The sequence below is a fragment of the Coccidioides immitis genome, assembly GCF_000149335.2.
Source record: "Coccidioides immitis RS genomic scaffold supercont3.2, whole genome shotgun sequence".
Taxonomy (NCBI): Eukaryota; Fungi; Ascomycota; class Eurotiomycetes; order Onygenales; family Onygenaceae; genus Coccidioides; species Coccidioides immitis.
The window spans coordinates 4,139,288-4,154,970 of record NW_004504309.1 but is presented as its reverse complement, the minus strand read 5'-3'; the positions used below and the strand labels follow the sequence as shown (position 1 = coordinate 4,154,970).

The following is a 15,683-nucleotide window of genomic DNA, read 5'->3' as shown; positions in this document are numbered from 1 at the left end:
GGTCGCTGGGATACGGGGACTATGCGGCCTACAGTATGATCGTGAATCGCTTTTTTGTCGTGGACGGCTATGCCTCGACTGGAAGAGGTATGCTTAGAAGGTAATCCCATCAATGTTAACTTTAGAGACGAAAATGCTTCGTCTCATGCCTAAGGTCCGACGGATAACGAGACACCGTACAGAGTGTATTGGATGATGCATCGTGTGCGAGAGACAATGGGGAATAATTATGCTGTATGCATGGGCTTCGACAAAGCGGAGGACGTCCTGGAACGGAAGAAGTTGTAAATATAGTCTCAGGGCCCGACAACGGGCTTGGAAATACTCCGTAGTTAGTATCAGAACAAATAAGTTTTATCGCTAATCCCTGTCCTCAGTTATGTCACCGTGCATGCGACAAGGCCCGTCAGACTAGCCTGATGCCCGTGCCTTTTGGCTATCATCGCGAACGAAAGAAAATTTTGTTTTTGGGTCCTTCTCAAGCTCCTTTCGTGGATGTCTCAGTTCTTTGAGGCAACGTTTCTCGGGTGCGAGGAGCGGCTAAAGCAGGCTTCATCGCCAGCACGACGGATAGCAGTGGACTGCCCAGCGCTATCCGGTCATTCTCAGCGACGATGTCGCCACCCGCCATGGTCATGGCGGTCCAATTTGGCGACAAGGACGGGGCCCAGAATGGAGAGTCGACTGACCAAGAGATACGAGATGGAGTGTTGATTTCTGCGCCTTTTGAGTTTCTGCGCCGAGCTGGAATGGTCTCGCCTCAACGTCATACCGAACTGTCTCGAACCTCACGCGGCGTGCGATGACAGCCGGCCCTTTCTTTTTAATTTTTTTTCTATCTTCGCTTTCTTTCGTCGAGTCTTTTCTTTTAACCTCCTTCTCGGCGTGCCCAAAACAAGTATTTTTTTCCAAGGTTAGCGATATCGGCTAGGTTTATCGCCTTGACTTTCTTTATCTGCTGTCACTTCCCCCCGCGCTGGGTCCGAGGGCGGTTCGCGACCCCAGGATCCAAAACCCCCATCCAGGAACAAGCTGGACGTGTGGAACTGCCAGAATTTCCTCGAATAATGCCGGTAAGCTGCTGATCAAACATGGAGGGAGGGAGATCACCTGGACCCGGGTCCGGTGGCAGAGAAGAGTCCAGCCAAGCGCTCCCGAATCGGAGGAGAGCTTATAGCACTAGGGATACCCGAGACGACCGGCTGTGGTCAAGCGAAGCGCCTGCGCGAACCAGCTCGGATGCTGCTGGGACTGAGAGTCTGAGAAGCTGGAGTCGCCGGCCCTCGGTGAGCGAGAGGACGCCTGCGAGGTCTTTTTTCCACAGGGCTTTTCATGGACCGTTGGGTAAGTCATGCATCGGTGCTGGTAGTGTGCTTGTCTGTAAGATCGGATTGGGGTTGAAACGGCAGGGCTAACACAATAGCTACCTACGTGGGTCATGGCGCGCAGAGGACGGCCAATACTCTTTTCAGGGTGTGCGAGAACAAACGACTGAGTTAGAATCGCGAGCTATATCCGATGCGGAATCGATCCGTAGTGTAACAACTACATTCTCGGGGAATGGCGACAGTGTGCCTTTGTCGCTGGATCAGAGGATCTTGGAGCCCTTCAGGTCCAGAGATCGAGCAGAGAGCCATATTTCCCAGCCCGAGGTGATTGTTGAAGAGGAGTCCGGTTCCGATACCCCAAGGGCGGGATCTGCTCATTCTGGAGGATCTGCCTTGACCGCTTTGCTGCGTCCTCCCCAGCAGGAGCAGCAGAGAGTAGATTCCGATATACAAGACGATATCCTTGGTGAGGACGGGCACGACGCTGCGGAGGAAACACCTTTGGTACGACAAGAGTCTAGGGCAAGAAGTCCTCGCCAATATGGTACCTTGGGGGACGCGGAAAACCCTCTGCTTCTCCTTCCAACCTCCACGCCCCCATGGGATGCAAAATCTTCTCCGCCGACAAAGAAGATACAGTGGAGGAATTTCTGCGATCCAAGGAGGTGGGACAGGCGGACTATACTCCAAAAGGGCATTATATACCCGGCAAGCCTCCTACCGGCCGTACTCTTAGGGCTTCTCCTGAATGTCCTAGACGCTCTGTCTTACGGAATGATCTTATTTCCTCTTGGAGAGCCATTGTTTGCGGACAGGGGTGCCGACGGCATATCGATGTTCTACATCAGCACTATTATTTCACAGCTAGTCTACTCTTGCGGTGGGTCTATCTTCAAAGGTGGCATTGGTTCCGAGATGATAGAAGTCGTGCCTTTCTTCCACAAAATGGCCCTTATGACCTTAGCCAGGGTGGGTGCGGATAACATGGATTCTGTCCTGGCAACAACAATCCTGGCATATGCACTCAGTTCTATCCTTACAGGGACCGTCTTCTTCATTATGGGTGCCACCGGGCTGGGATCCTTTATAGGATTTTTCCCTCGACATATTCTGATTGGGTGCATTGGTGGCGTTGGTTGGTTTCTTGTAGCAACCGGAGTTGAAGTGTCTGCCCGACTTTCCGGTAATTTCAAGTATGATCTGGATACGCTGGAAAGGCTCTTCCAGCTCGATACCATATTCCTCTGGACGACCCCTTTGCTTCTTGCGATTGGTCTGCTCGTTGTTAAACGATATATCAAGTCGAATTTTCTTGTGGGAGGATATTTTCTCTCCGTTGCATGCTTGTTCTATTTTTTCGAACTTGTGCTGGGTATTCCTTTGGACACATTGCGAGAAAAAGGGTGGGTGTTTGAAGCTCCTGCGTCCGATAACCCTTGGTATCACTTTTATACTCTCTACAGTGAGTCTTATCCGATGACCTCTTGTAGCATATCTATTCGATCCTTTGCAGCCCTGACGTTGCTTTAGACTTTTCTGCAGTCAATTGGCCTGCCCTGGCAGATACAATTCCAGCCATGTTCGCCTTGACTTTCTTCGGCATTCTTCATGTTCCAATCAATGTTCCCGCTCTGGGTATTTCTACTGGAGAAGATAATCTCAACGTTGACCGGGAGCTAATCGCCCATGGAATTTCCAATGCATTGTCTGGCTTTGCGGGAAGTATACAGGTAAATCTCTTTCTTTCTTTCTTTTATCTTTTTTTTCTCCTTTTTTTTTCTTTTTTTTTTTTTTTTTTTGGCCTATTACGACTAGGAGATTCTTTTACGCAATGTACTGACAATTGATTAGAACTACTTGGTGTACACAAACAGTCTTCTTTTCATTGCGAGCGGTGGGAATCACCGTTTGGCCGGTATCATGCTGGCCATAGCTACTTTTGGGATCCTACTAGCCGGACCTGGTCTTATTGGGTTCATACCCATCATGGTTGTCGGAGCCCTGATATACATGCTGGGGATAGAACTTATGGAAGAGGCTTTGGTAGATACTTGGGGCAGGCTTCATAGATTGGAATATATGACTGTAAGTTGTATACGCCATCACAACGTTATATTTCGAAGCTGATAGTCAACAATAGGTAATGATAATAGTCGTCACGATGGGCGCATGGGATTTCGTCACTGGAATTGTTGTTGGGATATTTCTTGCTTGTCTTAATTTCGTCGTCCAGGCTTCCCAGAAGTCTGCGATTACAGGAACTTACACGGGACAAGTCGCCGTGTCCACCGTCCGGCGGAATCCAACCCATGCTAAATTCCTCAAGGAAGCTGGGAGACAGACGTTTGTCATTAAATTGTCTGGGTTCCTTTTCTTCGGCACCATAGTGAGTGTTGAGAAACAGGTACGCTGGCTGATCGAGGGGGAGGTATTCAGCCATAGGCCAATCCGCTTCCTGGTACTCGACCTTTTGCACGTCAAAGGGTTGGACTTCTCCGCCGCTGAGGCTTTTACTAGACTGAATCGGATGCTGCAGACTCGACGAGTACACATGATCATTTGCGGCGTCGATATTTCCGGCGAAGTAGGCAGAAGCTTACGAAACGTCGGCCTATTCGAGCAAGAGAACGAAGTCCCCGTTCTCGAAAATTTAAATTCCGCCCTTGAGTACTGTGAAAACGAGCTTTTACAAGCGCTGCATGATCGAAAGAATGCAATGTCAGGGATAGCAAGGACCGAGCCATCGTCGCTCAAACGTACGTCAAAAAACCCCCCTTTCCACCCTACATGGATATTGTGTTCCCCTGGATACAGGCTAAGGGCACCATAGCCATATTCAAACCCCAAACCTCCGACCTCCCGGTCAACTCTCCCCGTAATCTTTACCTACACCAACTCGCCGCCACCACTCTCCGCGAAGAAAGTGCCTCTACCGCCGCCACCGCCTCATCCTCCACCCCAACCAGCAAACCTACGAGCACCAAACCGCAACACCAACCCCCTCTCTCTCTCCTCATGCACACCTTCCAAGGTCTAACCACCCAACCCGAAGCCTTCTGGGCCCCCGCTGCGGCCTACTTCACGCGTGCCGAGTACCCCGCGTCCAGCATTCTCTACCGCATGGGCGAACAGGCGCAGCACTTCTTCCTCCTGGAGTCCGGGATGCTGCGGGCGGAGTACGACACGCCGCAGGGGAATTATTTCGAGCTGATCGCGGCGGGGCGGCCGTGCGGGGAGTTGCCGTTCTTCGGGGCAACGAGGAGGACAGCGACGGTCAGGGCGGAGACGCCGTGCGTGGTGTGGATGATGGGGGAGGAAGGGTGGAGGAGGTTGAGGGAGAGGGATGCCGATGTGGGTTTGGAGATGATGAGGGTTTGTTTGAAGTTGACGGCGGAGAGGATGCATACGATTACGTCGTAAGTGCTCTCTCTCCCCTTCCCCCCCTTCTTTGTTTTCGTGTTTGGGTTGGGACTGACTTTGAGGGTGTTTAGGTATGTTTTGACGGCTACTCGATGACGATTTCGGGTGGGTATTTTTCTTTTTTGTCTCCTAATTTTGTTCATATAAAGTTGGACATTTTTGGACATAGGTGGCTTTCTACTTTTATACCAAAAGCTATGGATATGGGTACCATACGGACGGGGTTGGGGTATTCTCTACGGAGTACGTTGGACCTATAGACATGGAAATTTGCTAGACAGGAAAAGGGTAGAATGTATATTTTTCCCATGGGGGACCCAAAAAAAAAAAAAAAAAAAAAAAAAGCAGGAAGGATTGGAGTAAAGACAGGCCCAATAATATCTCTTATTCATATCTTGTCTTGTCCTGTATATACATACGCGTTGTGGTTAAACCTGAGAGATGCACGATATATTTACTTTCTAGAGCAAAGACACGAGCGCACGCTAAATTCATCGAACCAGAAACCAGCACGGTCCAGAGATCCTATCTCTGTACCTCGTTTGAGTGGGCAGTGCAATTGCTACAATGAGGCAGCAAATAATATCACAACAAAAACAAATTCTTTAGGTATGGCAAGCGTCGGTGTATGTATGTGCAGGCCTTTCAACGGTGACATCTGTCTCTCTCCCCATCTCCGCATCATACCCGTGCATGCATGCCGAATGATCCCCCGGACATGTGTAACCTCCCCGCCCGGGGGGGGGGGGGGGGGGGGGATGACAGGAGACGTGCACACGCTGTACCTCCGTCCTCCGACTCGCCGGCCGTGGCTGATCACTTAAAAATGTCTCGAAACAACCTTTAATGGGGGGGCCTTCTGTCAGCGCTGGGGAGTGGATTTTAAACCATATACACGAGTGTAGGTCCAGTATCATGGTTTGCTCGCTGGAGAGTGTAGTGTCTGGCTTCTACCAGGAGAGATGGTAGAACGTTGTGTCACCTGTAAAGTAGGAGGGTGACAAGTCTAAAAAAGAAAAAAAAAAAGAAAGAGGACTCCTTTTACTCTTAACTTTGTCATTAGCCTGAGGATGACGAAGTGGGGTATATAAGTGAGGTAATAAACCATATGAACATCCCGGCTCACTCGAAGAGTAGCAAACGAATATACAAGGGCAAATTTAACTCTTTTGGAGGGCGCGGAATAGGCTCCATGCGTAGATACATTGTTACCACCGGGGTGCTCCGGAATAGCACTAAAGAAAGAAGGGGAGGGAGACAAGAGGCTGGAGATGCATGTTGAAAACCACAACTGCAATAACGCCGAGAGCTTCTGTACGGCATGGGGCCCAGCTTTTAGCTGTACAGGGGGGGAGAATATGGACTTGGTTGCTTGGAACGCTTTTTGGAATCACGTCCCAACAGAGGTCGATGGGGAAAAATCATCCCCTCCGATCATGGCTTGCGGTCACAAGGAGATGGCACGACAGAGGTGACGAGTGCTTCCAATGGATGAGAAAAGGAAAGCAAAGACAAAAACAAAGGCGAATACGTCATATATCTACTCTGTACGGAGTACCACAAGAGAACAATAACCCACTGTTGGTAACAGGTGGCCTGATTGTTCTTTTTTTTTTCTTTTTTTTTCCCTCCTAGGACCTTGAAGGAAATACAGACAAGCAAAAAAAAAAAAAAAAATACAATAAAATGAAGTAAAATCACAAGTTTAATGTGTGGTACTCGGTATTGTTCCTGGCGCCATCTGGCTGTGGAGTTCCTTGGTAAGGGGTAAGAGTAATGACTCGGCTCATTAAACATGAGATCGTTGGATAGGGTTGATTCCGGGCCAGGATGTCGGAGTCTCAACTCGAAATTGCGAATATATTGGTAGTGCGGCACAGGTCCTCGGCACAGTTACAATCATTAGGTAGGAGAATCCCCATCCTTTTCGCCACCCCTTTTTCTTTGGTGGTATCGAAGGCTGGGAAGGAAGAGAAAAGTTGAACAAGAAAATAAAAAAAAAAAAAAAAAAAATTGGATAAGAACAGCCAAAGTATCCACACAAGCTTGCACATCAAACTTTCCGGAGGGAAAGGTGGATGAGTCATGAAGTAGGATGTACCCACAGTACCGTGTGAGGAGGCGGAAGTTTTCACGCTGAGAACCCCGTAGACACTTGATTCTGGACCTTTCTGCGGAGAAGAGGAGAAAAGATAGGCTTGGAGAGGGTATCATGCTGGCCCAGGCTCAGCTTCAATTGACGATCAAACATCCTATACTCCGTACTGAGTACAGTGTTGATATGTTTGTGTGCGCACTCAAGTAGGCTGTCAGCGGGACCGTTCTTGGAGTGCTGAATGTTCCCCCGGCCGGTCTAACTAAATATCTGCATTTTGCTATGGTGAGGCTCCCGGTGCTTTGTCGTCCTGTCGGGATCAAGCCCTGGGTCTTCGTGGGTCCGATGGCGGTATTGGAACCCCACCGTTTGTGACAGGAGAGCGGGCGTGTGACGAAAGCTTCATTCCACCACATGGCTCCGGAGCAGGAGTCGGAACAAGACGACAAGCAGGAATATCGTCGAGAAGAGAGAGAGGGGGATAGAGAAGAAAAAGAGGGGATAGAGAAGAAAAAGAGGGGATAGGAGAATGAGCAAAAAAGAGAGTGTGAGAGCAAGGCAGATGCGGGCGTCTCGGGAGGGCGTGAAGTTTGGGTGGTCGTTTTTCTGCCGAAAAAGGGGGTTGAGAGTGAGTCGGATGATTCAGCGATGCCAAGCCTGTGTCGCCAAGCTTCTAGTCTGTCTTGGCGCATGTGGGGACAGCTGCACGAGGTAACGCCCCCGCTAGCTAGAAGGGGCTAGCCCATACATTATGTCATTCAAATTGGCCAATCAGATGTCGTTTCTCGTATACAAGCCGTTGACACGTGATGGACACTCTGACTAATCCACTCTTTTTCCCCCCTTTTTTTTAATTTCCTCCTTCGTGGAGCTTTTTTTATTTTGACTATTAATTTTACCGGGGGGGGGCAAATGTAGGAGCTGTCATCGAATTACGGGAGAAGAGACGTCGTTGCTCGTCAGTCAGATGGCGAGTTTTCTCGCGGTGAAGGAGGCGAATGGATAAGTAGGGAGAGCCAACTTAAAGGGAAAAAAAAAAAAGGGCGGGTAAAACGGATGTTGAGGGGGGTGAGAAGGGATTGTTCTGGGTGGTGTGAAATGGTCATGCGATCATCATAAAAAGGCGGGAAAAAGGGAGAATTTGGAGAAAATAAGCATATTTGGATGAGTTGCAACCAAAGATAGCTTGGCTCTGTCGGGGGACGAGACTCTTCCTCCCACGGATCCGTCCCATCCAAAAAAAAATGATGTATGTCTCTCATGCCCGGAGTATATTTGTACATACTCTTGTATGAAACTCATTTTTATTTACCTTTTTTGTTAAGGAGCGTTACGGCGTTTCTTGCTGGCCAACAGACGCGAAAAGAAACGTTCCGCCAAAAAAAAAAAAAAAAAAGGAAAAAGAAAAAGAAAAGAAAAAGAAAAACAAAAAGAAAGGTTCAGCGGTGGTAAGCAAAAAAAAAAAAAAGCCGCTGGAGAGATGGACGATCGCAGGGTGGGGTGCGTTTAGTGACCTTTTCTTTTTAGTTTGGCCTTCTCCTGGACGTGCGAGCTGGGATGACCCTTACCTCCCTAAAACAAGAGCTTTGAACCCTGCACCAACCACGGGCCTCAGAAACGGGTTCGACTCGTCAGCCGTCTGCGAGGAATCACGGCGCTTCCCCAGTTAGGCGACGATGAAGCTGCAGCCAGCAGACATGGGGACTCCGGAAAGACGCCGGCAATAACGGTGTGAATTAATGCTGCGATCCCCTTCACCCACCGAGTCGCAAAGTGAGCTGCTCTCCGTGAGTGTCAGACCACCGTGCAGCGGGGATACAGCTGGGGGAACGTAAACGAATATATGTACTCCATACATACGTAATCTGTCAGTACGGTATAGTTAGACACAAGCTCGAAGGGAACAAACTATCGTATGGTGATTCTGTGGTGAAATACGGAGTCTGTATGGACTTTTGACTTTTTCTTGTCTGCGAAGAATGACTACAGTATTATACAGCAAATACGGGCGGGAGGGAAAAACACTTGGAGCAAGAAGCACAGAGAGGCGAGATCAGAGGTATTTCTTTACCCCCCGCCCCTTTTTTTACGGACATTGGTAAAGTAAACGGCGAAGCGTTGGGGTGAGACAGGTTTCATCCTCCTATCAGATATCGCCCGTCAATGCTCGGGGTCCCAGCGATTCGCCCTTCGCCAGCTTTGAGCGGACCTATCACCGACGCCTACCTCCCTCTCTCTCTCTCTCTCTCTCTTCCCCCACCCCCCCTGACCCCGACCGTTGACGCTGCTCCTGGCGGTGGTTGCCGGTCGCTGGTCGCTGGTCTCTGGTCTCTGGGTCAGCAAACAGACAAACGCAGGTCCCGTCTCCGTACCGTATGTAACAACAACATGCATGCATACGTACATACATACATACATACTGTCAATCCTCTGTAACTCGGTATGTACTTGTGTAGTTCGATGGAGCGTGTGTCCTGTCATTTCCGTATGGGTAATGTACCAAGTTCCCCACTTACCGAAAACTGGCCACGAGCAGCGCGATTTGCAGCCGCTGATTGGCCAGTTGGGGGGGAAGAACAGCCCAGAACCGACTAGCGATCAGCTGCTCTTTCCCTTGCTTGGTTTCTCCTTTCCAGCCACACCCACTCGCCGCCGCCGCCGCCCGGTCACGACTCACCCAAACTCGCCCTCCCTGCCTTTTTACCCTTTTCTCTCTTTTCTTTTCCTTTCTTTTTCCTTTTTTTTTTTTCTCCTTCTCTTCTCTCTTCTTCTTCTCTTCTTCTCTCTTCTCAGTCTCTTCCAGCAGTTCTCTTTTTTCTGCCACCAATCGACATTGATACCCCCCTCCCCTGTGCTTTGTTGCTTGTTGGCCTGTACTTATTTTCCTTTTGCCTTCTTTTCCTCTTCTTGAGATACCCCCCCCACAAACAAACGAGATACCCAATCCTATTTTTTTGCGGATTTATAACCACTTATATTTTAATAATCCCCTTCCTCAAAGTAACAGCCTGAAGAGCTCTCCCTCAAGCTTCAAAGGGTACGAAAAGGGTAAAAAACATACACACAAGACCACAGGTCAAGGAACGTTGTCATCTAGATCCTGCTAGACAGACACACGCGAACTTCTTGCCTTGAAACATCACCATCTCATCGAGTCAAGTCATGTCTGAAGCTCAAAAGCCCGTCGAGGAGACCCCCGTTGCTCCTCCAGCCGCGGAGACCGCTGCTCCTACCACCGAAGCCCAGCCTCCAGCTGCTGAAGCTCCAAAGGACGCCCCCGCCGAGTCCGAGGAGCCAGCCAAGGAGGAACAGAAGGCAGAGGTGACTCCCGCGACCGATGGCGTGCTCGGCCACAAGGCACCCGGCTTGGTCAAGTAAGTTGTCCTTTCTCAGAGCAACCTCGTGCTAAGGGGATTGATGGAGCACGGCTAACAAGTTTGAACCCCCCTGTTCATTCAGGAGCCTTCGTTTCTCTAAGCGCTACTTCTGGTTCAGCGACGATGCTGTCGAGGTCTCCAAGCTCAGCACCTACTTCCAGAACGAGAAGCTGAGCATCGCCCACCCAACCGCCGCCTGGGCTAGCCAGACCGGAAAGGGCCTGCTCTTCATCGCCAAGCGTGCCGAGGACAAGGCTCACCCTACCGGAATGATCAACTTGGTATGTCATCGGACCACGCGCACTGCAGTTTTAGAGCGACATCAAATGCTCATCTGACGTCCTTTGTACAGGCCGAGGTCTCCGATATTGCCAAGGAAGGTTCCAACGAATTGACCTTCAAGTGGAACGGCCACAAGCATGCTTTCCAGGCAACCTCCGGCGACGAGCGTGACAGCTGGTTCGCCGCTATCGAAGCTAAGTCTGCTGAAGGCAAGGCTGAAAAGGAAACCATCGTCGGTAGTGACGGATATAAGGCCGAACTCGAGAAGCTGAGTATGTGAATTTCGAACTAGTCATTTCTATATTTTTTTTTTTTTTTTTTTCTAGAAGAAGGTGGAGCGGAACTAACTGGTCACTAGCTGCTAAACCCGCAGCTGCCACGGTCGCCCCTAGCTCGCCAAAGAAGAGCCTTGAGGCCAAGGGCAAGGATGCTGCGAAGAAGCCCGAGGGCGAAGAAGCCAAGGCAAAGAGCCGCTCTCAGTCTCGCAAGCGCGCAAGCATCTTCGGAAACATCCTAGGCAAGAAGGATGAGGGAGAGGCTAAAAAGGAAGAACCTAAGACGGAGGACAAGGCAGAGGGAGAGGATGCTAAGAAGCCTGAGGCGGAAACCCCTGCTGAAGAGCCTGCCGCTGCCGCCGCCACTACCGAGGCCGAAACTCCAGCTGAGACCACTGAAGGTGAGAATGCTTTTGCCGTTTTCTCTCACTCAATTTATATGTGCCTTATATAACTAATACATCCTTCTAGCGGCTCCAGCTACGGAAGCCAAGCAGGAAGAGCCCAAGCGACCTGAGGCCAAGGCTAAGCGCAGCTCCGTTTTCGGAAGCTTCCTCCAGAAGGTCACCAACCAGGGCCACGGCAAGGCTGACAAGGAGCCCGCAGCCAAGCCAGCAGAGACCACCACCACCGTCTCTAGCACCGCTCCACAGCTCGGTGACCCAGTCAACCCTGATGCGTCTGAGCCAATTCAGCCTGAGAGCGTGACTCAGCCAGAGGCCAATGAGCCTGCTAAGGAGACACAAGAAGAGCCCGCAACTTCTCCATCTTCTATCAAGGGTGGATTCCTTAACTTCATCAAGAAGGATAAGCACGAGGTTAGTACAATCAAACCCTTGAGTTGACGCCAACACCAGTGAACATACGTTCTGACGATTATCCAGGAGAAGAAGGAGGCTAAGCCTGAGGACAAATCCGACAAGAAGCCAGAGGATGCCCCTGCTGCTGAGGAACCAGCTGCCCCTGAACAGGCCACCGGTGCCACGTTGAAGGAAAAGAGACGTACTTCGTTCTTCGGAAACTTCGGTACCAAGAAGGAGAAGAAGGTCGAGGCTGCTGAGGGTGAGCAGGCCGAGGGTGAACAGGCAAAGGCCCGGTCCCCATCTATCCCAAGGCTTGGTGGCCTCTTCCGCAAACCAAGCAAGGCGGTCAAGAAGGACAAGGAAGTTGCGCCTGCTCCTGCTGAGGGTGAAGCTCCCGCCGAGAACACCGAAATCACTGAGATCAAGGAGACGACTGAAACCGCCACCCCAGCTGTAAATGGAGCCGAGACCTCTGAGAACAAGCCTGCCGAACCTGCCACACCCGCTGCACAGCCCGTCCAGGCTGCTGCTTGAAGGGCTGAGGCTAGGACGAGCATAGTTGAGATCGAGAAATGGTGGGACCAGCGCTACATGTCTCGACCTGGCACGTTTCAAATCCAGTAAATTGCTTCTCCTAGCCGTAAAGCAAAGCCCCTGGAAGGATGCATGAAAAGATCGTCTCCCACCGCCTCCATCACTGACAATACGGAATAAAAAAAATATTATGACGCCATGACCTGGAAGACAAGCCAAAGCCCCCACCTCTCCTATCTCGTATGAATTCGCCATGTCAAATTCCATTGCTCGCTCGCGCGGACGCGGCCTGTGTCCCATTTTGTGTTATTGTCTTTCGGTGCGTTGTGTTTGGGAACCTACTAAAATTTAAAATTGCGAGGTGGACGTGAATGATACCCAATAACCCCCCGATACCCAATTGTTGCCGTGTTTGATAATGCCCTTTTGTTTTGTCGCTGGGTCTGCTATTTTGAATCTTTTCTTGATTATTTTTCTTGCCAAGTGTGGTCTATTTGGTTCTTATTTGTCGTATGGATGTACATCAGACGAACCATATCTTTATCTATCTTGCGAGTGTCGTGGCTGTTCTTAATTCCCGTTGACTTGAGCCGAACTGATTTAGGAGGTTGCGATGTGACCGTCTTGCTTCTATTCTGCGCGAGTCATTGGGAAGAGATTGTAGCTAGTATTCTTGATAGTCTCGACGCTGATGTTTTATTAATAATTAATAGTGCTTGTTATCTTCTGTATCAAAGTACAACTCATTTTCTGTCTGATATCCTTCTCGTCGTTCTGCTCCCTACTCCCTTGAGTTTCTGGTTAATGGCTGGCAGCTGAGACTTGTAGATCCCATTTGACGTTGAGATAAACTAGTTCTTACGGCGCATGTCCAACATCGCTCGGGCTCTGTGCTGAGGTTCTTCCCAAAAGCACGCGCAAAGCCCGCATAACACTTCAGCGCATGGATTCCAAATGGGGTTATGCTCAAGGAATAGGGCTTTACAAACCATTGGTCAGCTGGAGTAACCCATATATTGACTACCTACTTTGGAACTTCGATGGAGGGACAACCAGGGTGCTATGTGGTCTCTCGAGTTTTACGGGTATAAAAGGGACGGCTGTCTGTCAACCCCCTTTTCTTTTTATTTATTTATTCTTTTGTATTTATTTATTTTTCCCTCCTTGTATTCACTATTAACTACAGAGTAGGTATATTTACATCGAAAAAATAACCTTGTGCAGGATCATAGCGTTCACTAAAAACACACGCCTGTATGTATTGTTTTTTACATCACACACAGCTCAGACTTGCCTTTATATCTCCTTCATGAGCACATGTCCCGTCCCATCTCCATCTTGTCCTTTGACTTATCTTTCCCTCCCCTTTTTTTCGTTCGCTTCCCATCCATGTCCAATTTCCACTGAGCTCCCACTCTACTTCCAATGAATGAAAGCATGGGGTGCACAGGAGAGAAAAAGAGGGACATATCAAAAGAAAAAGGGTAGGTCGCGAAGGGGAGAAAGGGGAAAGAAGGAATCGTGAAAGGAACAAGGATTAGAGCCGGGGATGGAATACTGCCTGTCATAAGTATCTGTATGTCATCATCGCTGTGTATCTCATAGGTAAGGGGGAGGGTAAAGGAAACTGCTGGGGTGGGATTATGCAAGCGGACTACGAGAGCACTTGAGTTCCCTTACTCCTACCACTCTCCATCTTCGCAGTCCTCGAGCCGAATTGGATGGCTCTTTTCTTCTCCTTCGCCACCAGGTTCATGCCCAAGTTCCACGCCACCAAGCGCAGCGCTTTTTTCCCCGGTTCAAGCTCTGGTTCTTCAGGACATTCGACCACTCCATCTCCGCCTGCCGATTCTGCGCCATTGGACGCGATGCCGAAGCCACACTTTTCCCAAACGGGACGTTGAAGGGCCCATCTGAGAAAGTCCTCGTCAAGATATGGATATCTCGCTTCGCGGCCCCAGTTCGAAAGGACGCGATCATCGCGTCCGAGGTTCCTCTTGCCTAGGCGCCCGACGTCCAGATCGATCTCGTCGACAAGGCCCTGGAAGCCCTGGCGTGCGAAGGCGAGGGCGTGTCGTTGGTATCCGGCGAACACTTCGTCCGCGCCAAGGCCGGAAAGAAGGACCCGTGCTGCCGTCGTGTAGGGAGCGGGTACACCGGAATCATCATCTGGCGTAACTTCGCCAACGCCGCGCGATGCGAAGTATAACGCACACGTTATCGACAGGTCCATCTCCGTGTTGTGAGGGCGCATCAGGCGTCGAACCTTGTCCCTATGCTGTGTTGTTTCCGCGTAGGGAATATTTATGCAGACAAACCGCCACGGGCGCGTCGGACAAATTCGGCGCAGCTCTGCGTACGATGACCGGCCGGTCTTGCGGTCCGGGCAATCCTCAAAGACAGAGGTCTGGTTGCCGTTCTTGGCAAGGTTAGCTGCGGCTACTCTGGGGTTCTCGAATGCGACATTCAAGAGGTCGATCGGCTCGTCTTCTGGGAGTAGTTCATGCGCGAGCCTCGCCAGGATGGTGCAGTCAAGCCCGCCGGAGAAGAGGACTGCGACCTTTGCTCCTGCTGATAAGGAAGGAGGGTCGGGGACGGCCTGGACGCGAAGCTCAAGTGATTGGCGAAGTAGATTCTCTAGTTCGAGCACGGATGGAGAGCTGGTAACAAGCGGGGACGGGGCTCGGGGTGTGGTATCTGGAAGGCATTTGTTCATGGGTGGTATTGGAGCACTCTACGGCTTTCAAGTTAGCTTTAACCTCCTGGCATTCCAGCGAATAAACGTACAGGAACTGCCGTGAGAGAACTCGTCCCATGTACCCATGGAATGGTTGTTATATCGACGATTCGAGAGCCGCGAGCAAGATGGATAACATGGATGCCGTCAGTGGTCACTTCTTCGAAACAGTTAGATGAGGATCCATCACAGACGCTGGAAATCTTGAAGTTCCCCCTTCCGTCCCATCCAGTCAGCAAGGATCTTCTCCCCAGGAAGTCTCTGCCGTAGATAATCCTCGATGCATAGCCATCATAAAACACAAAAGAAAACGGCCCTGATATGGTACTGACAGCATGTGCCAATCTGGGCAGGGGGTCTTCACATGCATATGATCGTGTGGGATCCTCTGAAGGCCTGACTGACTCCAAGAACAGCTGGAAAACTCGATGGGTATCATTTCCACTGATAATCTCATTCGATATTTTCCATGCCTCTCCATTCCAGCAGAGGACTGACTGGCTGGAAGGGTCTACGAGAGGCTGTGCTTCCACATGATCCCCTCTGAGAGCAAGAACAGACGATATGAAGGTTAAATACCGCTTGCAATCTGCGTCGCCGTCGCACTGCTCATCGCCGCCACTTGGTGTTGGGCACGATACGCATGCATGATGAGCCCGGTAGCTGTCTGGTCCTCTATTCCTGACGATGCGCTGTGTGTCTTCTTCGGGGTGGACAAACTCTGTGCTACTAAGCGAGAAGAAGATGCCACACATCGTGGACTGCTCCTGGGCAGCGTAGAGTTGGCCAGAAGCTGTCTGAGGAGCGACAGGCGGAAGCGCAAAGGGGGAGA

At 50.4% G+C, this 15,683-nt stretch overlaps 3 protein-coding genes across 3 annotated transcripts; 2 read left to right on the top strand and 1 right to left on the bottom strand.

The window, feature by feature from the left end:
• Positions 1 to 499: 499 nt before the first annotated feature.
• CIMG_07040 (sulfate transporter) lies at positions 500 to 5,084 on the top strand. Its single transcript, XM_001243143.2, has 7 exons — positions 500 to 1,344; positions 1,450 to 2,790; positions 2,859 to 3,058; positions 3,180 to 3,413; positions 3,469 to 4,084; positions 4,159 to 4,744; positions 4,820 to 5,084. Exons 1-7 carry the CDS (start codon positions 1,092 to 1,094, stop codon positions 4,842 to 4,844), a joined length of 3,255 nt encoding a protein of 1,084 aa, XP_001243144.2. The 5' UTR covers positions 500 to 1,091; the 3' UTR covers positions 4,845 to 5,084.
• Positions 5,085 to 9,656: 4,572 nt separating this feature from the next.
• CIMG_07037 (uncharacterized protein) lies at positions 9,657 to 12,844 on the top strand. The gene is made up of 6 exons (XM_001243140.2): positions 9,657 to 10,217; positions 10,303 to 10,501; positions 10,573 to 10,774; positions 10,861 to 11,178; positions 11,249 to 11,595; positions 11,662 to 12,844. The coding sequence occupies exons 1-6, from the start codon at positions 10,006 to 10,008 to the stop codon at positions 12,112 to 12,114; spliced, it is 1,731 nt and encodes a 576-aa protein (XP_001243141.1). The 5' UTR covers positions 9,657 to 10,005; the 3' UTR covers positions 12,115 to 12,844.
• A 405-nt stretch (positions 12,845 to 13,249) lies between these two features.
• Positions 13,250 to 15,667, bottom strand: CIMG_07036 (cytoplasm protein). Its single transcript, XM_001243139.2, has 2 exons — positions 14,902 to 15,667; positions 13,250 to 14,848 (listed from the first exon to the last, which is right to left on the bottom strand). Exons 1-2 carry the CDS (start codon positions 15,604 to 15,606, stop codon positions 13,769 to 13,771), a joined length of 1,785 nt encoding a protein of 594 aa, XP_001243140.2. The 5' UTR covers positions 15,607 to 15,667; the 3' UTR covers positions 13,250 to 13,768.
• Positions 15,668 to 15,683: the final 16 nt, after the last annotated feature.

Bases quoted from the DNA above. Each gene is read 5' to 3' on its own strand.
- CIMG_07040 (XM_001243143.2), top strand. From the start codon at position 1,092: ATGGAGGGAGGGAGATCACCTGGACCCGGGTCCGGTGGCAGAGAAGAG. The intron at 1,345-1,449 runs GTAAGTCATGCA...CATGGCGCGCAG, and splicing joins GGCTTTTCATGGACCGTTGG to AGGACGGCCAATACTCTTTT. The intron at 3,059-3,179 runs GTAAATCTCTTT...ACAATTGATTAG, and splicing joins GCTTTGCGGGAAGTATACAG to AACTACTTGGTGTACACAAA.
- CIMG_07037 (XM_001243140.2), top strand. From the start codon at position 10,006: ATGTCTGAAGCTCAAAAGCCCGTCGAGGAGACCCCCGTTGCTCCTCCA. The intron at 10,775-10,860 runs GTATGTGAATTT...ACTGGTCACTAG, and splicing joins GGCCGAACTCGAGAAGCTGA to CTGCTAAACCCGCAGCTGCC. The intron at 11,596-11,661 runs GTTAGTACAATC...ACGATTATCCAG, and splicing joins TCAAGAAGGATAAGCACGAG to GAGAAGAAGGAGGCTAAGCC.
- CIMG_07036 (XM_001243139.2), bottom strand. From the start codon at position 15,606: ATGTGTGGCATCTTCTTCTCGCTTAGTAGCACAGAGTTTGTCCACCCC. The intron at 14,849-14,901 runs GTACGTTTATTC...TGAAAGCCGTAG, and splicing joins GTTCTCTCACGGCAGTTCCT to AGTGCTCCAATACCACCCAT.